This window comes from Suillus plorans (assembly GCF_016647745.1).
Source record: "Suillus plorans strain S12 chromosome Unknown HD556scaffold_58, whole genome shotgun sequence".
Taxonomy (NCBI): domain Eukaryota; kingdom Fungi; phylum Basidiomycota; class Agaricomycetes; order Boletales; family Suillaceae; genus Suillus; species Suillus plorans.
Window position 1 is genome coordinate 271955 of NW_024537442.1, and position 24234 is coordinate 296188.

At 47.4% G+C, this 24234-nt stretch overlaps 9 protein-coding genes across 9 annotated transcripts; 5 read left to right on the top strand and 4 right to left on the bottom strand.

Annotated features, from left to right (window-relative positions):
• Positions 1-412: 412 nt before the first annotated feature.
• Positions 413-3395, bottom strand: HD556DRAFT_1311315 (uncharacterized protein; the record flags this gene model as incomplete). The annotated part of the gene is made up of 5 exons (XM_041300527.1): positions 413-2188; positions 2243-2857; positions 2907-2965; positions 3022-3246; positions 3299-3395. The coding sequence occupies 5 exons, from the start codon at positions 3393-3395 to the stop codon at positions 413-415; spliced, it is 2772 nt and encodes a 923-aa protein (XP_041156615.1).
• A 1045-nt stretch (positions 3396-4440) lies between these two features.
• On the top strand, positions 4441-5942 carry HD556DRAFT_1493140 (uncharacterized protein; the record flags this gene model as incomplete). Its single annotated transcript, XM_041308832.1, has 4 exons — positions 4441-5084; positions 5135-5225; positions 5285-5622; positions 5670-5942. The coding sequence occupies exons 1-4, from the start codon at positions 4704-4706 to the stop codon at positions 5940-5942; spliced, it is 1083 nt and encodes a 360-aa protein (XP_041156616.1). The 5' UTR covers positions 4441-4703.
• A 228-nt stretch (positions 5943-6170) lies between these two features.
• On the bottom strand, positions 6171-7008 carry HD556DRAFT_1397597 (uncharacterized protein). The gene has a single exon (XM_041303730.1). The coding sequence runs from the start codon at positions 6962-6964 to the stop codon at positions 6644-6646; it is 321 nt and encodes a 106-aa protein (XP_041156617.1). The 5' UTR covers positions 6965-7008; the 3' UTR covers positions 6171-6643.
• Positions 7009-8842: 1834 nt separating this feature from the next.
• Positions 8843-11468, bottom strand: HD556DRAFT_1397599 (major facilitator superfamily domain-containing protein). Its single transcript, XM_041303731.1, has 15 exons — positions 11367-11468; positions 11262-11297; positions 11086-11110; positions 11003-11013; positions 10676-10936; positions 10537-10617; positions 10267-10486; positions 10208-10217; positions 10136-10152; positions 9864-10080; positions 9603-9813; positions 9357-9544; positions 9238-9298; positions 9066-9179; positions 8843-9005 (listed from the first exon to the last, which is right to left on the bottom strand). The coding sequence occupies exons 2-15, from the start codon at positions 11285-11287 to the stop codon at positions 8933-8935; spliced, it is 1515 nt and encodes a 504-aa protein (XP_041156618.1). The 5' UTR covers positions 11288-11297; positions 11367-11468; the 3' UTR covers positions 8843-8932.
• A 70-nt stretch (positions 11469-11538) lies between these two features.
• Positions 11539-13298, top strand: HD556DRAFT_1275188 (ribosome biogenesis protein YTM1). Its single transcript, XM_041299222.1, has 4 exons — positions 11539-11837; positions 11888-11994; positions 12058-12634; positions 12685-13298. Exons 1-4 carry the CDS (start codon positions 11601-11603, stop codon positions 13048-13050), a joined length of 1287 nt encoding a protein of 428 aa, XP_041156619.1. The 5' UTR covers positions 11539-11600; the 3' UTR covers positions 13051-13298.
• A 3573-nt stretch (positions 13299-16871) lies between these two features.
• Positions 16872-17953, top strand: HD556DRAFT_1311319 (uncharacterized protein; the record flags this gene model as incomplete). The annotated part of the gene is made up of 5 exons (XM_041300528.1): positions 16872-16985; positions 17064-17100; positions 17227-17335; positions 17537-17650; positions 17851-17953. The coding sequence occupies 5 exons, from the start codon at positions 16872-16874 to the stop codon at positions 17951-17953; spliced, it is 477 nt and encodes a 158-aa protein (XP_041156620.1).
• A 201-nt stretch (positions 17954-18154) lies between these two features.
• HD556DRAFT_1529444 (uncharacterized protein) lies at positions 18155-19276 on the bottom strand. The gene is made up of 4 exons (XM_041309408.1): positions 19132-19276; positions 18855-19080; positions 18560-18806; positions 18155-18494 (listed from the first exon to the last, which is right to left on the bottom strand). Exons 2-4 carry the CDS (start codon positions 19033-19035, stop codon positions 18395-18397), a joined length of 528 nt encoding a protein of 175 aa, XP_041156621.1. The 5' UTR covers positions 19036-19080; positions 19132-19276; the 3' UTR covers positions 18155-18394.
• Positions 19277-19889: 613 nt separating this feature from the next.
• On the top strand, positions 19890-22873 carry HD556DRAFT_1311321 (uncharacterized protein; the record flags this gene model as incomplete). The annotated part of the gene is made up of 13 exons (XM_041300529.1): positions 19890-20093; positions 20338-20439; positions 20492-20558; positions 20811-20858; positions 21025-21215; positions 21387-21491; positions 21513-21578; positions 21849-21914; positions 22208-22295; positions 22354-22502; positions 22550-22585; positions 22644-22695; positions 22755-22873. 13 exons carry the CDS (start codon positions 19890-19892, stop codon positions 22871-22873), a joined length of 1293 nt encoding a protein of 430 aa, XP_041156622.1.
• A 307-nt stretch (positions 22874-23180) lies between these two features.
• On the top strand, positions 23181-23816 carry HD556DRAFT_1538231 (uncharacterized protein; the record flags this gene model as incomplete). Its single annotated transcript, XM_041309686.1, has 3 exons — positions 23181-23372; positions 23603-23665; positions 23760-23816. 3 exons carry the CDS (start codon positions 23181-23183, stop codon positions 23814-23816), a joined length of 312 nt encoding a protein of 103 aa, XP_041156623.1.
• Between the last annotated feature and the right edge of the window lie 418 nt (positions 23817-24234).

A 24234-nucleotide genomic window follows, 5' to 3' on the forward strand; every position in this document is an offset into this window, starting at 1 on the left:
CCTATAGAACAACGGAGCCCGCGCCTAAGTATTTTGTCGCCTGCACGCACACTCTTTCTACCTTAGCAATATTATGAAGAGCGCACTTGCCCCGAGTTCTCGAGACTAGGTCTGCGACTGATGCCATGCTAGAGAATCGCAGAACTTCTCACTTCAAGCTCAGTCGTGCGAGGTTTTCAATAAGTGCGTTGCGTGTAATTTTCTCAAACCAACTTCCACATAGCTAAACATTTGAAGAGAACGTCTTCCCCAAGGCACCAAAATATGGATTGGCCGTGTTTGTCAACGAAGGCTATGACTCGGAGAATTACGACACGAAACATACATCCATTGTATTCGCGAAGCTTTCCTCTAGTGTTAACCTCGACACTACAAGACCTTAAACTACACATAAAAATTTGTATTCTCTCCACTATCCTACAGAGCGTCCCGCAATTGCCACCAAGTCTGAAAATTCTCCTCCGGCCAGCAATCTCTTTCCCTTTCTCTCAACATACTCCAGAGGCTTGCTCAGCAAAACGTGCAAAAAATCTGGTTGCGCACCCAGGTGATGCCTCAGGTACGCCACAACAACAGCAGTCGCCCATACATTCTCGTTGACCTGTAAATCTGCCGCCTTTTCTAGGATCTCCACGCCAAGAAGCGCCTCTAATTGAGGCGACGACGTGAATGAGCCGTCGTAGCCCTGCAGCAAGATAAGAGCATACACTTCCTTAGGCACGGGTGGTGGGCAAGAGTCGGACACTACTGCACGTCCCGGCAGTCGTACCCTCAGACATGCGTTGCGTGTTGAACCGAAGACTGGCGATGGGATGCGCTGGATCGAATCTGCCGAAGGACGCAATGGGCTGGACGACCGAGAATGGGTGCATTGACAGTTGGTGGAAGAGCCTTCCAATGAACTCAACGTGGAGAACGTATTCGTGCTCGAGTTATCGTGATGAAACAGATGTGCGCCCTGACTGGACAACAAGCTCGAACGTGATTGTGCGGTGGAATAATATGTACCAGGAAAGCTTTGGCGTCTCGAGTGTGTCAGAGCAGCATCTGGGGTGAAAAAGTCGAACACTGTGTCGACCGCCCGAGACAAGTTGTCCAAAACTGTCTGCACCATAGGCATATCCATTCCCAAAGCATAATCTTCAGGAGCGTCACTCGTGATGCTAGGTGGGAATGCGTTATAATGCTGCTGCCGAGAGCTTTCTACTGACGCCGTCCAGTGTAGCCTGCTCCCCTCCATCTCACGTCGGGTCTCTATGGTAACAAAGGATGTGTACTGGCTCGCAAGCTGGTACTCGAGTCCTAATTGGACAATTGCCATCTTTTGAACTTCCTCATTCGTGGTAGGCGCCACAGGCCTTGGAAGTGGTATTCTACCCTCTGCCAGGTGCTTAATGAGTTCTTGTGCCGCCAAAGTATGGAGGAGTGGAGGTTCATCCTTGAACGGTTGTTTAACTACCGTGACCGGTACCACGAGCTCGAGGACCCGAGTCAAACCTTCAACCTTGACACGCAACCTGATTTCAGGAGGGATTAATCTAAAGGTGGTGATTGCAAAGACATTCAAGCGCATCTCGGGAAATATCTTCGTGATCCTATGTGGAACCTGCTGTATCGGATAGGGTGAGAAGTTGATGGCTGGTGGGTTACCCGAACCATGCCAATCAACCACGACACTCTCGATTACGCCCGTCCGGCCAGCGGTCAGAAGCCTTGCACACTTCCTAATCATGTCTTCAGCTTCAACTGCAAGCAAACATTCACCTCCGCTCGAGCGAGCGAGGCGCTCGCACGCGGCCGATGCGACATGTTCACCGATCCAGAGGGTGAATAGCTTCAATGGCGCGTTTGGCCTGCAGCTATCGACAGCCGCTGAGACAACCTCGAATGGATCGGGGTTTGTGGATGACTGTCTCATCATTAGTTCGAGTAGAGCCTCAGGCGACATCAGACCCACATTCGAGTCGGACGACGGCTTCAAGTGCTTGACTCTGGATAAGACTTGTGTGACCACTCTACGACACCGCGCAAACATCCCAAGGGGCTTCACTCCAGGATGTACGCCACCACCAGTAAGAACGAATATGATAGTCGGGCGATTGCGATCACGAGATGCTACTGCAAGCTGCAAAATGTGGGCAAATTCCGTTCCGCTATTATTGGCTTGTATGGCTTGTATATTTGAGATCTGCACAATTCACTCAATGTCTAGTTGCCTTTGACGGTGACAAAACATAATTACCGCGTACTGCATGTTCTTGGCATTGAATGGCATACTCGTCTCCCACATACCATCAACCTCGCTGAAGATATTGAATGTCGTATCCGAGTCTGGCAAGAGGTGAAAGAGCATTCCTAACGTGCGCTTAACTGTTTCCATCGGGGCTCCGATCATGCTCGAACTGCGATCAACAACGAATATGTATTCTTGTGGTGCAACGCGAGGCATCTCGAACTTCGGTACGAAAGAGAGCTGCATGGCAATTGTATCCGCACGCTGGGGATGGACTTCGGCGAAACACCGAGGCTCGTTAAGTCCAAGAGCGTGTACCGTCAGCACGAAGTCTCGGTCTAGGAACGTTGTAGATGACCACCTTGCGGTCATCCGTCGTTCAGGCTTTGTTGCCGCGTGTTTCCTGTATCGTTGGGGGGGAGAAATCCGGTGAGTAGGGCTACGTATGCCCTGTATCACATCGCTGGTTTGGACATCCACAGTGATATGAACACGCGTCCTTTCATCAGTTGTGGGTGCATTGAGCAAGGCTGCTGGAGTCTCGCCATATCGTTTAGCAATTGTCATTGGAAGCCGTAGACAGATATGATCTTGTCTTGCCTCATCGAAAAGATTCATCACAAACTGCTCGTTCGTCAAAACAGTATTTGTGACGAACTGAGAGCGCACTCACTGTCAATCTTGCTGTGACCTTCTGCCGGGCGGGGATCGAGCCAACTGAAAGCGTGAATACTAGATCCAGGTCGAGTCAGAAGTTGTCCAGGATCATCGTAATGCGCTCACCACACTTTCTACTGATCCCGCAGACATTCCAGCATCCATCGCACCATGAAAAGCTTCTGCGGCTTCTGGCTTCTCTTTTGCAACACCGGTTATAACGTGCCCATTGGCATGTTCGAGCTCAAAGGCACAAATTGCAGCATTTGCGGGAAGAGGGAACACATATTTTGCGCGGCTTGTAGGGCTCTCTGACTCATTCTCGAAAGTTTGATAGACCATGACTTTCGCAGAGACTATGAAGGGCAGTACGAATTAGTGATGAATGTGGATCTCGCTCTAACTCACCGTCGACCATCCATACTCTCACGTCGACCTCTTGAAGTGGCAGATGTAGAAGACGCTGGTCGAGGGAGCGATACACGATGCCTGGATATCTGGTCATGGTGATGAGTAGTACGGTGACGAAACAACGTGAAGATATCGCTGATCCATCCTTGAACGTTTTATACTTGTAGTTTAACGCCTACTATAACAACAGTTCCTGAGAAGTCATTTCAGATCCTGAAAGTGTGAACATGACTCGAGGTAATCGGACATGCGCCGCAGTCATGTTATGTCTCTCCGATAACTGATTACAGGTAAGGAAATTTGAGGGCTCGATGAATGATGCTCTGCATCGTGTAGTATCCGAAGCTTGGAGAATCTCGCCATGTTTGAACTTTGCCGCGACTCGGAGATATGTAGTACATCATCGACGATCTGTCGAAGTGCTTCGGAGGGTTCGAAGGGTTCGAAGGAACACATAAGACGATCAGTTAAAGATGTCGATACCGACCCTCGGAAGTCAGGTGGCATCAACGTAGCCGGTGTCGAAGTGACAAGGCCTTATTGTCTAAACATCACTTCTGTTGATATATCTGGGTCCGAGTCTACAGAAAGTATACATTCAACAGATAATCTGGATTCGTTTGAAATGGCATACAATAGCACACGTACCAAGACTCCAGTGGTGAGTGAACGCTGCACATGGTGATATGAATCCCTATCATAGTCCTCCCAACAATATCACGACTCTCGCGCACGCAGATTTCTAGGCGATGGTGATTTTGCTTGTACTATGTCAAAGTGACTCGGGAGTTACGAGGGCGATGTTGTCACCTGGCCAGTGTCTCCTGTCTAAACATTGATGGACGGCTTAACATACACTGGAACTTGAAGGGTCGTCGAGGACGTCTTGCCGCTTCTCAAAGCTGGAATGTTAGACTTTCTGGATGGTTGGTTCAGAACTGGGTTCAGATATAGCGTACGGGACGTGCTTCGTGATCTATAATCAAAAACATCAACACTCTATCTAAACTATTAGAGGTCCGCGAAGACCAAAAAAAGAACAATATTACTTGTTAGGCTTGCAGCAAGTGTGACAGGGATTACTCAAATGTGCCACAGAGAGCTCCTGAAAGGGTCGCCGAGACTGTTTTCGGATGTCTTCAAAACCAAGTTGTCGCGGTAGTGATGGGGCCTTGTACTATCGTGGTACTTCAAGTAGCTACGGGACCGATAAGTTGATTAATTAATCTTCGAGTTAATTTAGACACTAGTACTGATGTGGTCGCGTTTACATAAAAGTTACTAGCACAGCGCAGCCTTCCGATGCCACGATCTCCGTTGTCGTCGAGTTCATGCCTCTCTTTGGCTTCTTCAAAAATTCCCAGTCAACCCCCACTACCAGGGTCACTTATACCCATTTTCCATGTCCTACACACCAGACGAGTCCCCCGCTCAGCTCTATGCCGAGAAAACATGGCTGGCTGGTAGCATCATGACCGGCATCGGCTATGGCGTCGTCCTTGCTCTTTTCTGGCTCTGTCTGCAGTTATTATGGCGCCGTACGCGAGTGAAGGACGCAGATTACGCTAGAAATTGCTTTTTTCTCGTCTATGTCTGCGTCATGTTTACTCTAGGATCGCTTTTCATGGGCTCCAATTCCCAATTCACCCAGCTCGCCTTCATAAACGATCGAAATTTTCCAGGTGGTCCCAGTGCGTGGGAGGTTGATATGTTTTCCATCAGTGTGGACGAGATATCCAATGTCTCTTTTGTCCTGGCAGATTGGTGTGCTACAGCGCTCATGGTGAGTTTCAGTCGAGACAGTCATATCATCATCATTTCTCATAAGTGTAGGTCTGGCGCTGCGTGATCATATACCGTGATTGTGGAAATTGTCCGTGGCCAATTATTATGATGCTAGGGACCATGTTCCTCGGATCTGTCGGTAAATAATCTACATTGTTGTGCATTCATATGTACTTACCTTGGCATTCTTCTCCTCAGTGTTCGGCGTTCTCTTTCTCTACCAGATCTCATCCCCGTTATCATCACCATACTCTGCTGCTGGCATGAATGTGAATTTTACCCTTCCATACTTTTTCTTTGAACTTGCCACCAATATCACCGTCACCATCCTCATCGTACTCCGCCTATACTTATATCGTCTCCACATGAAGCAAGCGTTATTAGGTCCTGGACACGTAGCGGAACACACTAGTGTCGAGTCAGTGATCGTCGAGAGCGCTGCGATTTACTCCACGTTCTCCTTACTGTTCTTGATCCCATTCGCGACGAAAAGTCCAATTGCGAACGTGTTCATGCAAGTACTTGGAGAGGCACAAGTCAGTATTATCATGCTAATTCAAGCTTTTGCACTGACTCTCTATAGCTCATTGCCCCCTTGCTGATCATATTCCGTGAAGCCCAGGGGAACGGCTGGATTAGCTCCACAGTATCCTCAACATCTTCCAGTAAAACCGCTGTCCAATCACCACAATACTCCGGTATCGAATTCACGTCTCAGCATATGCGTAACGAAGGGCTCAAATCCACCGACTCTAGAGACGTCTCCATGACTGCAGGCGAAGATTCTAATATTGACAATGATGATAACGTCGTAGAAGTTCCGAGGATCACATCTAGCTTGCCGCAGGGACCCTGACGATGTATTTCACTTATCACGTATCTGTGTCATATCATGCCATATAACGACAGTAGAAAAGAAAACCGATTGGAGACTCTGGTTTTTGACCTCAAGGATTGTAGTATGTATTCACTCTGAGATCTGGTCGTTGTACTCGAAGTTCGTCGCTGGACTTTGAACTTTGAAGTACTGAAGGATTACAGAATCATACTTCTGTACAGGTTACTGCCGATGAAATCTCTGATGCGCTCATGTGATTCCGTTCCCACTGTTGATCATCCCTTTTGCCTTAAGGCTTAATATCCGAGTCGTTGATCTCCGTCTCTCTGCATTCTGTACACAAGACATGGACTTAACAAATGCAGAGAGGTACAAGCCTTCGTTTTCGAGTACAGCTGCATCTCTAATGCGCATGTAAATCATGGGGAAAGAGAACACAACCAGCAACGAGTAAACACCGCGTGGATAGGAAGATGCTCTTGTAGCTATAAGGTCGGAGTTAAGGTGGAGCTTTCGAACCTAATCAATTGTATCCATCTGCCACGCACCAGCAGGGATGGAGTGATCATCAGAGCTTCTAAACCAAACAAAGAAAAGGACGGAGGCGCACAAAATCCTACATATATAACTACCTTATTTGTATCATTACTCGTGGCACCGATGAGCCAGTGACTCGCTGTCTGCCCCATTGCGTTTAAGAAGGCCATAGAATATATGTGTCAGATATACGCTGGAAACTGCGGGTCGTAGATATCCGTCGTCTGGGAGCCTGCCGTCACTGATGAACGTTTGAACGCGCGGGTGTAAGTCCTGCATACAAAATCGCCAAGAATCGTGGGAAGGCCTATATATATACATGCCAGGGAAGTCTGATAGGAATAAGCCCAGATGTGCACTGCGTCAAATGTCATGACCAGGAGGACTCGGATGCCCCCAAACTTGATGTGCCGATTGAAATTTAAATTGATTGGCGGACCGCGCAACTGGGTCACTTGGGGTTGTCTCTGACGATAGTTACGAGTACAGGCAATCCGCAACATGATGTAGGGCCGAATGGAACTTATAATTTTGATGTCAATCCGACTCAACCGAGTTGGAGCAGTTGTGACATGCGCACGGGCCGATGCCGTGACAACGTGACCTCACTGCCGCCAGCCCCTGAGGCCTAATTACTAAGCAACAGTTGCTTTGCGTCGTGGCAGCTTGTCCAATGTCCATGATGCTGCGGCAGTCAGCGCTTCAGCACATCTGAGACTGACTGATGCAATTTCTCAAGATAGATGACCTCTCCACCACTGGTTATGCAGCCTCGATAGCCGCGACGTCGTGCCAAGGGAGCTGCCAAGGCCATCGTCTTTTCCATCCAGGGTCGCAAAGAAGCTGGCCTGCTCCAATTATACACTTCTGATAGGTACATCGATACCATCCTCCTTTTCAGGGCCAAGTACCTCATTTGCATCGCGGGTAACCGACTAGATAGTCATGCGAAAAATGGTCTGCAGGATGAGGTCATAGGCCATGGTTCGCTGGACCTTAGCCAGCCATCTGTGTCGGTGACGACAATACCTCGGTCTACATCGCAACGACTCGAGATGGGCTAGGTGCAGCGAAACTGAGCTCAAAACGACGTGTGAGTAAACCGCATTTTTATGATGGTGTTAATAGTATCGTGGGGAGCAAGCAACTGTTTGTTGAGCGATGCAAATCCGGATAGGTGAGTCATCGCACCTAGGAGTATGACACGAAGTGCTGCGACGGAGTGCTGGAAGCAAATCAGCGTTGGTGTTCACAAATACTGCCCCGTGGGGACTCATCACACCGGCATCCAGCTAAACTCATTAATTGTCAGCCGTTTCAGTGTGTAGTAAGCACAGCATGGATCTTACCACGAATCCTCCTTGATGCTGAAGTGAAGACGTAGTCCAAATCTTGTCAGACCATACAACAGATCAATTATATTGACTTACCTCTAGAAAAATCTGCCACGTCAAGGTATACCATTTGGTTTGGTCCACGGTGTTAACGGTATGAGAGTAGTGACTTTTCCTATCTTGCCGGCTCAACCTCCCAATTTTCGGCTCCTCTCTACACGAGCTCCTTGGGCCTATATTACGCTTCATACTGAGCAATCAATTTGACACCAGACGCCAAGTCTACTGCAACGGGCTTTGGCTTAGCACGTGTTTACCGGCGGCAAGTGCTTTCAAGATAATGGATGGGTGGTTTGGAGGATGATGATAATGGATGAAATGTCAGACTTGGCGAGGAGTGCATCAGAGATTTAAAGATGTACTTCCGCGAAGGGGTAGTATTGAGGAGGACTGTTGCTTAGGCAGCGAGTTCACGAGCGCCTTTCCCTGATCGCGAGTAAACCACTAGGCTTTGGCGCGAGAGGGGCCAAGTGTTCGCAGTGCAGGAAAGGTGTCCTGTTGAAATACCACTAGAAGGTGAACTTTGAATGTTCAGACTTCGGAGCATGATGGGTAAGTCAAACAGTTGGTTATCTTGCATACCTAACGAAGATACCCGCGCCAAGGATAACAGTCCCACTTGACATGAGTATAAACAAGCTTATGTAGATAACACTCGATTGATGGATGGGCTCGATGGTTCGAGCATATGGTCCTCCTGCTGTTTATTCCTGTCATTTTCGCTATCGTGGATAAGCACGATGTACATGGTCATATGATTGGCATAAAATCTGGTTCACATGTTGCATCTCCCAAAATACACTCGCGTGTCCACTCAAAATATGATAAGTACGTGCGTTTCACGCGATTTTAGACCATAGACAAATGAGGAAAATCAGTCCTTCTATACTTAGGCAACCTTGCCCATCGAATGCAGCTTGTGCGTCCAGCTTTCCATAGTGTATTTCGCCTGTCGCAAATTCAAAAGGTTCAAAGTCGAACAGTAGTGGACAGAATCCAACGTCTGCAGCTATACAGCCAGATTTTCAATTTGACTTGCGTGAATGGTCACGAATACATATAATATCTCCAAAGCGTTCATGATATTTCGACCTCGCTCTCGATCATCCCTTTCGCCTTCATATGATCTATCCCCTGATCTCTCTGCATTCTACACATGGCACAGATTAGTGACCGAAAACAGACACATGAAGGAGGAAGAGTCACGTACAAGCCTTCGTCTTCAAGCACAGTTGTATCTCTGATACGCAGGTAGATCATCGGGAAACAGAATACAAGACCAGCGACAACTAGACACCACGTAGAGAGGAAGATGTTCATATAGCTGTAAGACCAGGGTCAACTTTTGAACCTGGTCAATCGGTCAAGTGACTAAGACTTACGGAACCCCAATTGCATCCATCCGCCATACAACAGCAGCTCCGGCGCTCTGAATGGAGTGGTCTGTAAAACAAATACAGTTGAGACTCGCATACCAGATGAAATCAGAGACAAGGCGTACAAAACCCAGAGTAGATAGCCAGCTTGTTCGTATCATTGCTCATGGCACCGATGAGCCAGAAGCTCGTCGTCTGCCACATCGCGTCCAGCAATCCATATAATATCATGAGCCAGATATGCGCTGGGTATCTTGGGTCATAAATATCCATCTTCTGCGAGTCCGAGGGAACGGAAGCGCGGGTGTACGTTCTGAATATAGATCATGAAGAATTAGCGGGAGGGTCTATCTATGCTGGAGAATGCGAACCGTTGGTAATAATAAGCCCAGATGTGTACTGCAAATGTCATCGCCAGTAGGATACCCCACCCAGTGAACGCGCGCACACGTCTCCGCAGCCTCTTGGAGTCTAGGACGACACCGATCATTCCACTGCCAATAATCTGCGAGAACCAGTACATGAAGTTATTGAGAGACCTCGCGCGGATGTTAAACAGTGCTGAGTTGTAATCGTTGAATTCTGCCCAGAGGGTCAGGTACTTCAAATAGTGGGAATTAAGAGTCACGCACGCCATGTGTAAAAGTAATTACTCGCAAAAAACATCGGGAAGAGCAGGAGGATCATGGGGTCTGTGATGATTGCAACCCATAGGCCATAAAATTCGGACTTCCAGGACGGATGGCGAGGCATCGCGACCTTCGTACCGTCCGTGCGAATCATCTTGTCGGGATCGGCCATCAGAAGAGGAATTGTCACTCCAAGTATTGTGAGAATCAGGATTCCGACCTGTGCAGTAATCATGGTTAGTGACAGTGCCAACGAAGTGTTTGGGAAGACCAACATATGTTCCATTGCTGACTTGGTAGCAGACGAATTGAATTAAGAGGAAACCATGACGAGGGGGCAGACTTACCGCTATTGTTCTGAAGCCGCAGTTGTAAGCTGGTGTCAATGATGCACCACAGTACGTACCGTTGAGTTGATATTTTGCCCGAAGGACACGGTAGCGCCTACGACTGCTCCCATGTTGAAAATGGCCCAGAATATACTGATAAAGATGCCCTTCTGCGCCTCAGTACAGTAACTTAGCATGATTGAGCCTTGAGCGGTCCACAGGAACGCAGCAGTGACACCGAGAAGGGCACCCGAGGTAACGACAAACCAGCCAGCGCCAGGGTGGATGTTAATTGCGCTGGGTTAGGCATAAGGATGTAGACTAGCAGGAAAAGAAAAAGAACTTGCAGATAAGAACCGACATAGAGCGCATACCCCAATGTTCCAAAGAGCAGGGTACGCTTAGCGCCGATCTTGTTATTGACAGTTCTTTCAATTTTTACGTTCCATTAATCATCAGATGATCATGGGGATGGAATATTTTTACCCGGAGAAGAACGCAAAAAACGCATATGTCGCGTATACCGCACAAGTTGAGTTTGCAGAAATCGTTGGGTTGACTTGACCGCCTCCGCCGAGTCCAGTGAGGGCGTTAAACATCCCAGGGCATAAGAAGCAGACAAAAGCAACCATGACAATTTGCGTTATGGGGTGATAGTAAACACCACGCAAGCCCTTTGGTCGTTCATACACGGAGATAGAATCATTATGAGGGCTGTCTGAGCCGCCACCCTTCTCGTCAACAGAGCTGGACATGATACTAAGATGAGGGAATGCTCCAAGGTGAAGAGATAACGTGTAGACGGGTCCCTACTTATATACTCTCTGGCAGACGGTGTATTGGATGTGCTCGTGAGAAGGCGGGTTTCGAGCTGCGGCGGAATAGCGAATTCTCACCTGTTTTGCTCTATCATGGTCCAATCTATTTAATAATAGGTCAGTCAAGGTCGCGCCGCGAAATGATGTGAGTGAGCCCAGATAATGATAAGGGACCAGGTTGCATACGATAAAAGATTCAGAGATTGAGTATACAGCCTTGACGGCGTGCCTGTTGAGCAGATAACTTAACTTACTTTGGGGCCGTCAGTGCATTTAGCATGCTGGTTTGTCTGCAATTGAACAAGTACGGACAACGGTAACAGGTGAAACACGTTCTTGAATATCTAATGAACACATACGTGTGGCTTGAAAAGTATGATTTAGTGCAGATAAATGTTGAAACGTTGAAGCTTGATGTTAGCGACGCAAGTACACCGCCGGGGTGGACTCGAAAGACCAACCGAAGACTTGTTGAACTTGTGTGTGACATAAAGTCTAACTTAGTGACCGTGACACCGTCACAGAAAAATATGAATCTGATACTTAGACGGTTTCACTGAACGAGTGTACCGGTATCGAGCTCACCATCAACCATGGCGTCATTACCATCCGCAGTGCCCTCGCACCCAGTCGTATTCACGACTCAAACACCCTATACACTCCCCTCCCAAAAATTCATGATCCCCTTGGACTGGAAACGCTACCAGCTCTCCCAACTCATCAACAAAGCACTCGACCTCCCCAAGCCTATTCCATTTGACTTCCTTGTCCATGGCGAGATTCTTAGAACGTCCCTTTTAGAATGGCGCACAGAAAAAGGTGTGGGAGAGGTGAGCCAAGCGATCAAGGTATTTGAGAGAGAGCCTAACGTTTATGACAGGAAGATACTTTAGAGATCGAGTATTTTGAGAGTGTAATGCCCCCTCAGCGGATGTCCGAGCTTCCGCACGAGGATTGGGTATCTTCAGTGTCATGTCGAATACCTCAGTATGTTGAGCCAGCGTACATCACTTCGTGATCCATCCACTAAACCTTAAATTATCACCACAGACACTTCGTCACAGCATCCTATGACGGTCACCTACGTCTCTTCGACTATTCGCAAAATCTGGTTCTTGATGCCTCTGTGCACCAATCACCCATCACTTCCGTCTGCATAGTACCATCCCCGCCATCAGACATCGAGTCTCGCATTCTAGCGAGTTCGTCGCATGACCTCACTGCGTGTCTTACGCGCATATATCTGGACTCAGAGACTCCCACTGCATCCACTGTCGCTTCTCTACATCTTCACACCAGCCCACTATCCTCCATATCTACTGATGCATCTGGTTCACACCTCCTCACCTCTTCGTGGGATGGCCTCATCGGTGTCTGGGATACTTCAATACCCGATGACCACCAAGTCAATTTGGAGCGCGGAGATGATAGAAAAAAGCGGCGTAAGACTGCACCCGCAAACATAAAACGGAAAGCACCCATAGCAGTACTAAAATCGCACACTGCACGCGTGTCAAAAGCAATTTTTGCTGCAGGTGAGCCTGCGAAAGGTAAGGCCTATAGCTGTGGTTTTGACTCGACGGTGCGAACCTGGGATGTCGAAAGTGGTGTATGTATGAATACTATTGTAAGTCTTATCCCCAGTTATCGAAACTCAAACTGAATCTATTTCATCAGAACGTGCCTGAGCGTCCGATGCTCGACCTTGCTGAAACCCCCGATGGGAACGTTCTCCTCGCTGCATCCACGGACCGCACCGTGTCCATCTTCGACCTCCGTGTTTCGTCCCTCTCATCCTCCACAGGCGTTATGATGCACCCCGCGACTCCATCCTGCATTGCCACATCTGAAAGTGGGAAAAATCAGGTTGTTACTGGCAGTTATGATGGCGTTGCGCGTTTGTGGGACATGCGGAGCACGAAAGGCGCTGTGACCAGTTTCAGGGTATGGGATGGGATGAAGGTGCTTGCGGTGGATTGGGCTGGGGATGTGGTGGGCATTGGAGGCGAGGGCGGGATGGAGGTATGGAGAATAGCCGGGTGATCCTAGGTTTGTTAAAAAAAATTCAATCGCCTGGAGTTGGATCGAGTCGCCTTGACTTCGGCGCATTGAAGCCAGATATCTGCCAAAGTTTGGCAAGATGCGAAATTCATCAGGTTTGCACGTACCTACTATGAGTAGTACTGCTGTGTCGTTCACCCTAGGCTGTGAACTACATGAGAGGCTCCGAGTAGACCTGGCGTTTGATGTGTTTGAATGCTAAAGTGCTAATGAATGGCGAATTATTATACAGTATTAGTGTTCGAGTGTAATTTTGAGTTAAGTCGACGATGAGCTCCATATCCGTCTTCGGCCCATAAATAACCTCAATCATCCAGAGAACATCACTCAACAAAGGTGCTCCGCCCACTGAGCAGCTTTGCCATACTATTTTCTCAGTCCGTCCTCTTCATCTATTCGCACGTGCACAATGCCTTCCTCGTGCATAATAACATCAAACACGAATTTGACGCCGGGATAGATGGACGAGTGAACACTTTATCGAAATGGCAATGTTGTCCGATGCCGTTGGAGTCATATATTGGTGTGGTTTGCATGTTCGATGGCAGCTGAGCGCTGATGCATATGATTCAGACGCGACGAATTGTCGCGGGAGTTTCTTTTCAACATTAATTCCAATTGAAGGTGCCAAGGCGTTGGTTAACACGATAATCCGCACAAGACCGAGTAAAGTATATATATACAGATGGTTGTGAAATATAGGCCGAACTTGGCGATAAGTAAGTTAGTTCCTCAACAATACTTGACGAGTCCAGTGAGATTGGCCCTCACATCATCAGGAAAAAACAAAAATCGTAGGAGTCCTGGTGACGCTTATATAGTACTATATAGTCACCATAGGTCTATGTAGTTCACGTAGCTGTCACTCAGACTATATAGAGCTACAGTGGGCTACAGGAGGCTACGGTGGGCGCTGGTAGTAACCAGGAGTCGCAATAGCAAAATTTCAGTTCGTAGTCGATAGTAGCTGGGTAGTAACAAAACTAATTAATAGCGGACATGCAGAATGTCTTGGACAATGGCATTCAGCCGGAGATGTGGAAAGAGTGTCAAAAGTGTCTTGCCGTTATGAGATGATATGCCAGACCACGTTCAAACCGAAGGTACAATGTTGAACATGACCCTCACACAAACCTTAGGAGCAGCCACCTTTCGCTCGAAGGCAACAAACTGGAAAATACAAATTGAATTTGACATCAGATTTAGGTGTACATCGTGAAGGTGTACAGTCTCACTGAAATATCGAATTTGGAGTTATTGGCAACGTAGCCATGGCTGGATACTACATGCGAAGTGGTTAGATGGTCTCAAGAACACTTGACAAAAAAGGGAGAGGACACACGAAATAGATCATACGCCAATATGCACGAACACTATGCGCTGGTCCAAGGGTAAGTCCTTGTCGGAGGCCAACAACTGGACTGCTCAGTGCAGCGCCCAGGCAGCTCGCTTGGAATTCATTGTGCCATCCCCGCACATGTTTTTGTAAAATGCCTCGACTAAGTGCTGCACGGTACTATCATTGGAAAAATTTGCCACCCAAAGCTTTGATTCCGAGTTGAACATGTAGATATGCCTGATGTACGAGTTGTAAAGATGAGTGTTGATGACCAAGCATAGATAATACTTACTTGCACAACACGACATGCGAGAGTGTCGGCACTCTTGACCTAAACACTTTTTGTGCCTTGCTGCCAATACATTCTGAGAAGCTGAGGAACGTATCATTGTAAGTGAAGAACTGGGATTTGTTGGATGAAACCTGAGATGGAACTGCACCTAGATGTCTTCACCCATCATTAGAAGGAAGGAGGGACCGACGATCACACCCCGCCAGAGATTTGAGGGACACCCATTCAGTCGAGGAAGCTATACATCTGCCAGGCGGAGAACAGATAATGACTTGTTCATGGGACGGCTTGCTGCAGGTATGGAACTTGAAGAGTGGGAAACAGATATGAGATGACTGCGCTCGTGCTGATGTTTCCTGCCGTTTTTCTTTTGCAATGTCGCCAATAGAGAGGTACAGGGTTCGAAAACTTCCAAAGTCCAACATTTGTACATGTTTGTTCACGTGACGGTGCGCTCACGTATGATCAAAAATTTTCCCAACTTCGATGTTCTAACTTCTCTGCCCGAGACAGCTGCCTGTTTCTTATTTAAATTTTCATATTGAGGTGCGCAATGATTTTTATTTATCCCAATCTTGTTCTTTCTATTTAAACCAAATTATTCAAGGTCTTCTTCAACACAACACCTGTCTTCAAGTCCCACAAATGAAGCACCTTGTTGTCCGATTTCGCAAAGGTGCACAGTAGTGACAGCCTGTGAGTGTCAATATTCCTTTGAGCTCGAGTCATGCTGATTCAAATCATTGCCTGCCATTCACAGTTTGTGAGTGTGTTGATCTTCTTTCGGGCTCGAGCCATGCTGATCGAAGTCGTTGACCACCGTTTGCAGAGAGTGAGTGTGTCGATCCTCATTCGAGCTCAAGATTTTCTCACTCTGACATTGACAGGACTTGATTAATGATTGGCTACTACTAGTACATGCGCACTTATTCTATGAGCGCACTGCGCCTTATGAACTCCTCGCGAGAATTAGTGAATGGAGGCGAGCGAATGGAGCGACGGAGCTAACAGGTAAACCTAGTCTCAGTTTCTGCAAAGAACTCCATTGACGAAACATCTACCTAACAGGTAAGCCTACTGCGTCACATCAATACTGGTAATCAAATAATGAACTAATGTAAACTCACATCTCAGTTTCTGCAGAGAATTGAGACATTCATTCGTCCTTTCGCTAGACTTTATACTGATACTGTAAGTTGTTTTTCTAACTGATATATTGAAATAAAACTTGGAAACTTTTCAGCTTTTGGGCCCGATGTCACCTCTCCCTCGTCCCTGTGCCTTTATCCTTGCACTCGCACCATCTAGTTGTCCTCCTGTTCCTCAGCTTTGGTTCCCTCGGTCTTCTTCGGCTCGGACGTATCGGACGACAACAAGAGTGGCGGGCTTATAGATGCGGATGAAGAGGAGGAGGAGGATGTGGAGGCTTGTAGCGAGAGTGGCAGGTTTATAGGTGCAGATGAAGAGGAGGATTGAGTAGGACATTTATACTATACTATCTCGTGTGTCGGGTACTCGAATTCAGATGCTATTGGTTTTTTTTTGCATGTGATTTAGCTGCTGGTTACTGCGCACTCCGACAAACTATGGGTTCTATATAGCTGCAGGTAGTTGCATGTAGTAGCACTCCTATGAACTACAGTAGTACTTCGTAGCTGCTAGTAGCCTGCTACATGATACTATGTAGTACAGCGCTGACTACATAGAAGGGACTTGACTACGGAACTACACGCACTACCCTGACTATATAGGTCTATATAGTCAACATGTTTTTTCCTGATGATAGGCACCTCGGGCAAGTATTGGATGCCTTGGATGAGTACAGGATCCCCATGGCACGGAATAATAATTAGGATGGCACAACATAAGTGTACTAGGGAACTTGACCCCTCAGGCATGAAATATTAGACTTGCGTCGAGGGAGCCAAGCATTGTGAGGAGATGTTGCACAGGCCCGATAGGTTGGAGCTTCCTAGTTACATGATTATCCTGAGGCTAAGAATGCTCAGCGGCCAATATCTGATATTATGCAAATACTAATCTGTTCATCATCCTTCCTGCTGAGTCACTACAACCCGCTATCTCGGTTGGATTTGATTGTCATCGAATTGGCGTGCCACAGGCCAGCGCAGTGCGGATTTCCAAGGAGATGTATTTCATTAACAGAGCTGCATGTCTTCTCGGTATAAAACTTTCTCCGAGCGTAGTTTCACCGCTAATGAGAACAAGTATAAAATCAACACGGTCGAGTTGAAAAGGCCTCAGAGACGACCGTCTACTGTTGCAGTGAGTAGCCCTCTTGCGACACACTATGCGCATTTCATTGAAGCGTCATATAATAGCACCTCTCAGACTTTTTCATAGCAACTTCGCGCACATTTGCACAATCAGACTTTTGTCGGTACGTGATTTCCTCACACGTTCACATCATAGCCTGAAACACAGTTATGCCAGATATCATGAAGTTCGTTCAAATTGTTTACCTCACCATCTTTGCCGCTTCCACTGCCGCTTCCACTCCCACTAGGCCGAGGGCACCAGTGCCAAGTATATACTGCCCAGGCCCATGCGCCCCTCGCCCACGTACAGACTGCCCATCAGGATCATGGCCTGCCGATTCGGGTGATCATTGCTGGGTGTGTTGTAGCTGGGACTCCTGAAGCAGTTAATTGAACCTCTCAGTTGTTTTTGTTCTCAATACAAGTAAATGTGTGTCATGTCGTTTTCCAAACGATCGAGCACTTAGTACAGGCAAGATCCCTCGGTGAAGCATAGATAGAGATGCACCATTGGCTCTCTTCTGAACCGCGTCCGTGACAAGCTCTGACAACTTGAAGGCATTACTTGACCACTATCCCTGCGCGCCGCTCAGAGATGGCTAACGGCCATACATTGTTTCGAAGCCATTGGCATCACAGTGTCCGAAGATTATTCAACTCCACTGAGGCAAGGTGCGAACCTACGGAGTGAAGGTGAAGCTTTCAAGCTTCAAGACCAACCGAGCTCGTATGAGTACTTTCAAGGGAATCAAGTTGACCTTTCGAGTGTATTGAGGAATTGAAAACGACGACGCAGCGCAACCGCGTGCGCGTGCATTTCTGACTACTTAATACTTTTTCTACCGAGGTTTCGTCGGATAACGCAAATGCAGTTTTGTTCGAGATCTAGGCGATGAGGAGGTACTCCAGGATCGCAAGGTCCTGCTGGCGGCAGGCAAAGGAGTTTTGGTGAAACACACATGTCCTTTAGGATAATAACAGTGAACTCGCATGTTCCGTTGCGGGACAGCAACGTATTGTGAGACATCCATATCAAATTCATTTTTCTGCTCGGTCAAAAAGGTACCGCGCGAAACGTTACCTGCTATGATGACCGTTGGAAAGGCGCGAGAGCCATCGGGAAGGGGTCTCCGAAGCAATAGCATTAAAAACGGCCACCGTCGACATTGTAGAATGCGCGTGCATGAGCGGGATCGAGCCATAGAGAGAAGTCGGCGAGTTTGAGAGGTATGAGAGGTATTTAAAGACATCTATGTTGTAAAGACGGAAGGGGTCTGTGTATTTTGCGGTGGAGCCTGTTGTGCTTGGGAGGGAGCGTGTTTGGGGGACTTCGCCTCGATGTATCCACATAGTTAGGATCTTCGGTTCTGAAAATACTCCATGTGCAGTAAGTAAGCCGCGCCTGTTCAATACGATCTATTCTATGCCGCCGCGGTAAAGCGTGATTTTGAGAGAGTTAAAGTCGACGATAAGCTCCATATCCGTCTTCGGTCCATAAACAGCCTTGGCTTTTTCCCTGTCAATCATCCAGAGAACATCATTCAACAAAGGTTCTCCGCCCACTGAGCAGCTTCGCTATACTGTTTCCTCAGTCCGTCCTCTTCATCTATTCGCACGTGTACAATGCTTTCCTCGTGCATAATAATATCAAACACGAATTTGACGTCGGGATAGATGGACGAGTGAGGGCTAGGTTCTGGGGTTTTGATTGAGTACGAGGAGTTCCATGACGATGGAGATTCTTGAAATCGTGCTGCGAGGACACGTCCTCTGCGACAGAAACCGGACTGGAAGCATGTTTGGAAGTCTGATTGTTTGAAGGCGAGGGCTGTTGGGAGAGAAGGAGTAGGAGGATAGTTCCTGGGACCAAACTTACCGCACATTGATCGGGCCTTGTATAACGTGGCGTTGGTTGGTCCGATTGATCGAGTGAGTTGGAAACGAAAAGAGATCATACAAGCGACATCATTGAGTGCGGCAGAGTGAAAAAGAAACATACGAGCAGTTGCAGGTCCATTGTAAGTCCGTGAGAGCGAACAGTGGCAAATGATGAGCATGCGAATGGAGATGAAAATAAAATGAAGTGGTAGTATAGTATGATACTAAGCAAAAGTCATTAGAATCGGGCTGACTACAAAACTGTCGTGACTTACCTTGAATAATCGTTTCCTGTATTTGCGCCTAGTTGAAGCCTTCTTGGATTTCGTAGCACCGCCCTAAGTTCGTGTGCGTTTGGCCGGCTGAGGAACTTCTTGCTCTTCTCGTGTTTAAATGAGTGGGTCATGAACACATCACCTTATTACATAATATTATTAATGTCGGCGTTATAGCACGTCACACTCGCGTCACACTAGCTAGTCAAGCTTTTGTATCTCTTCTGACGCGTAGCTGACGATTTAAAGGTGTTGCTTGACCTGCATCCCTACGCTCCGCTCAGAAATGATCTGAAGCTAAGGACGCTCCGCAGTGGCCAATATCTGATCTTATGCAAATACCAATTTGTTCATCATCCTTCCTGCTGAATCACTACAACCCGCTATCTCGGGTTAACTTGTATTTCATTGTCACCAAATTGGCGCGCCACAGGCCTGCGCAGTGCGGATTTCCAAGGAGATGTATTTCATTAACAGAGCTGCATGTCTTCTCGGTATAAAACTTTCTCCGAGCGTAGTTTCACCGCTAATGAGAACAAGTATAAAATCAACACGGTCGAGTTGAAAAGGCCTCAGAGACGACCGTCTACTGTTGCAGTGAGTAGCCCTCTTGCGACACACTATGCGCATTTCATTGAAGCGTCATATAATAGCTCCTCTAAGACTTTTTCATAGCAACTTCGCGCACATTTGCACAATCCGACTTTTGTCCGTACGTGGTTTCCTCACACGTTCACATCATAGCCTGAAGCATAGTTATGCCAGATATCATGAAGTTCGTTCAAATCGTCTACCTCACCATCCTTGCTACTTCAACTGCCGCTTCCACTCCCACTAGGGCGAGGGCACCATCGCCTCCTCATGTAACTATAGAGTGCCCAAGCTCATCCCCGTGCCTCCCTCGAGCACGTCCAGACTGCCCGTTGGAGTCATGGGCTTTCGATTGGGGCGATCAGTGTTGGGTGTGTTGTAGCTGGGCCTGAAGCAGTTAATTGAACCTCTCCGTCGTTTTTTGTTCTCAATGTGTGTTATGTCGTTTTCCAAAAGATCGAGCACTTAGCACAAGCAAGATCCCTCGGTGAAGCATGAATAGAGATGCACCATTGACTCTTCTGAACCGCGTCCGTGAAATGGCCGCTGTCTGTGGGTCTGGTGAAGTTTCCCGCAGACACGTGCTGACTCTGCCTCATAACTCATGTGATGTAGCGGCACTATCTGTTCTTCGCTGGGTGCACTGGTTTAGGTATTTTCATACTCGGAGCATTGGCAGTATGGGAACGGGTGACGTGGCATGCCATATTTGAAATTGTCAGTGTCGTTGTCAATTCCATATATGGAGGCTACGACTGACTCCAGATAGCAATTTCTAAATCAGGCCCATGCAGTACTTATTTTCGTCTACCTTGAGAAGTTATGGACGGTTTCAGGTGTGTATAAATTTAAGCTGGACTCTGTCTCTACTTAGCTCCTGACCCCTGAAATACGGGGAAATTCTAGATTCCTGGCGCTTTCGGATATAGGGATACAAATAACTGATCATTCTTTCTGCTGGATTACGACAACCCGCTAGCGCTAGCTTGCTTTAACTCGACACGCCTCAGGCCTGCATGCGGATATCCAAGGAGATGGATTTCATTAATAGAGCTGCGTGTCTTCTCCGTATAAAACTCCAAGTATAGTTTCACCACCAATGAGAAAGGCCTCAGAGATGAACGTCTACTGTTATAGTAAGTAACCCTCTTACGCCACACTATGCGCATTTCATTGAAATGTCATACAACAGCTCGTCTAAGACTTTTTCATCGCAACTTCGCACACATTTGCACAATCAGACTTTTGTCGGCGTCTTTTCCTCACACGTTTACATGATAGTCTGAAGCATAGTCATACCAGATATAATGAAGCTCGTTCAAATCGTTTACCTCGCCATCCTTGCCGCTTTCAGTGCCGCTTCTAGTCCCACTAGGGTGATGGTAGCAGTATCTCCTTCTGCAAGCCTAGACTGCCCAACCATGTGCATCCCTGGATTACGTCCGGGATGCCCGTCAGAGTGCTGGCTTCACAATTGGGGCAATGATTGCTGGGTGTGTTGTTGCTACATCTCAAGCAGTTAGCTGAACCTCTCGGTCATTTTTGCTCTCAATGCAAGCAAAATGTGTATCATATATCGTTTTACAAAAGATTGAGTTAGCATTCAGACAAGATCCCTATGTGAAGCATAGACCCAGATGCACCATTGACTCTCTTCTGACCAGCACAAGCACTCGCATAGGCAAGTGCAGGTTCCTCCGTACCTACTATTTATTCGAGGTATACACCTGGGCATAGTCGTTTTCCAGGAGTCCGAAGTGTTGGTTTTGGTTCGTTATTACTAAATACAGCGAGTACATACGGACAAGTTCGAGCTACTGACACTCAGTCCGCTACACTACGAGTACGCGACTGAGGTAAGACATACCTTACTATAGTTCCTTTTACTGACTTCACGAGTCTTTCCGTTTTTTCTCGTGTCGCTACTACAAACAAAACGAATATCATCGAACTGAGGGAATGTGCGAACCTAGGGAGTGAATGTGACGCTTTCAAGACCAACCGAGCTCTACGATCTATTTGAAACGTAGCGCCACAAGTTGTCTCTGGTTGAATGAAATGCTTCCGATGTTTGTGAAGTGAGAGAAGTCCTGCTGAACAAGATGCATTCAAGGTTCACGACGCAGGAACATTTAGAACAAACATCAAATAACGGAAAAGTCAAGTCGTTGAACGAGATGCACTCGAGGTTTGTGAGTTACCTGCCTGGCATGAGAACAACGAACGTTTGGAACAAACATGAAACGATGGAAAAGTTGAGTCATTGAACGAGATGCACTCGAGGCTCGCATGAGGTACCTGGCATAAGAACAATTAAAACAAACATTAAATGACGGAAAAGTCGAGTCGTTGAGCCAGATGCACTCGAGGTTCGTGAAGCACCTGGCATTGTAGATCAAGAAGAATGTGTCAGTCTAAAAAATACCAAAGCGTAGAGTACGTAGATTGAGAAGGCACCAATGTAAATCTTTTCCACAAAGCTCAGAGGCCATGGATCCAGAAGAATGTGCCAGTGCAGCGGACAGCGCTATGTGACGAAGGAGGGCGCAGATCTATATTTACCATACATGGCAGTGAGTGAGGGCAAAGGGCAGACTATACTTACTACGAGAACCTCTGCGCAAACTTAAGTTAAATACCCTCTCAAGGGCGGGAGCCTATTCTATGTAGCACCTGGGGGACCCTCTTGGGATGATGGGCTTTCAGCCTGGTTTCCCATAGTAACATGGAAACCGGGTCTGAAAGATCGTGGGAACGTCTTCTCGGAAATGGTGCCAAGGGTGAGTTTATTTTCATCATGATACTCAGAGCATTAATGGTAGTATAGGAACGGGTGAGGTGGCATGTCATGATATTTGCAATTGTCAGTGTCGTTGCCAGTCCAATATATGGAGGCTACGACTGACTCCAGATTTTTGCAGGCCCATGGGGCAGTACCCATTTTCTTCCTTGAGAAATTATGGGCGGTCTCAGGTGTGTATAACTTTAAGCTGGACTCTGTCTCTGCTTAGCTCCTGACTCCTGAAATACAGGGAAATGCTGGATTCCTGGCGCTTTCTGCTGGGTTACGACGACCCGCTGGCTTGGTTTAACTATCACTGACTTGACACGCCTCAGGCGGCGGCCTGCACGCGGATTGCCAAGGAGATAGATCTCATTAACAGAGTTGCATGTCTTCTCGGTATAAAACTCCGGGTATAGTTTCACTACTAATGAGAACAAGTGGAAAATCAGCGTGGTCCAGTTAAAAAGGCCTCAGAGACGAACGTCTACTGTTACGGTAAGTAACCCTCTTACGCCACACTATGCGCATTTCATTGAAGCGTCATACAACAGCTCGTGACTCGTCTAAGACTTTCTCATCGTAACTTCGCGCACATTTGCCCAATCAGACTTTTGTTGGTGTGGTTTCCTCACACGTTCACGTCATAGCCTGAAGCATAGTCATACCAGATATCATGAAGCTCGTTCAAATCGTTTACCTCGCCATGCTTGCCGCTTTCAGTGCCGCTTCCAGTCCCACTGGGGTGACGACAGCAGCACCTGCTTCTGAAAGCGCAGAGTGCCCAGGCCCGTCATTTTGCATCCCAGGATCACCTCCGGAATGCCCGGAAGAGTGCTGGCCTTTCGATTGGAGCAATAAGTGCTGGGTGTGTTGTTGCGATATCTGAGGCAGTTAGTGGAACCTCTCGGTCATGTTTGCTCTCAATGCAAGTAAATTGTGTGTCATATATCTTTTTACAAAAGATCGAGTATTTAGCACTGCAGACAGGATCACTATGTGAAGCATAGACCCAGATGCACCATTAAGTCTCTTCTGACCAGCGCTTGCACTTGCACCAGCAAGTGTAGGTTCCTCCGTATCTACTATTTATTCTAGATATACCTGGGCATAGTCGTTTTCCAGGGCGTCAGAGTCAGAAGATCATCCAACCAAGGCAAGGTGCGAACCTAGGGAGTGAAGGTGAAGCTTTCAAGACCAACCGAGCTCTACGATCTATTTGAAACGTTTGTGTCTCGCACAAAGACTCTCACAGGCGATGATCGCAACTCCGATTTCAAACACTGGCAGGAAAGATCATGTTTCTAGATAAATATTAATAACGACCATCTAATAAAACCAAGGTGTGAACCTAGAGTGAAGCTTTGAAGTGCAAGGGTACCACGTGGATCTGTAACGGTCTGATGGACATTTGCCAGCTATGGCAGTAATGTTGCCTTTCTCCTGCGCCGAGAGGGGTAAAATGGATGGCGGGACTGTTCAGGATACTACGTGGTCAGCACGTATATTGTGTTATTCAAGCTAGTTAATGCGAACCTAGAGAGTGCTAGTGAAGATCAACTTTGCGGTATACTCGAACTGCAACGCTACCACCTGCGAAGATCTCTTGGATTCTGAAAAAAGCCTCTGTAGACTGTAGGTGATGATGACGCTGCGACTCGGGCCAGATTGCGGGGTATCGTAGGGAGAGTGAAGGTTTGGTGAGTTTGCAAGGGAATGACGCTACCTGT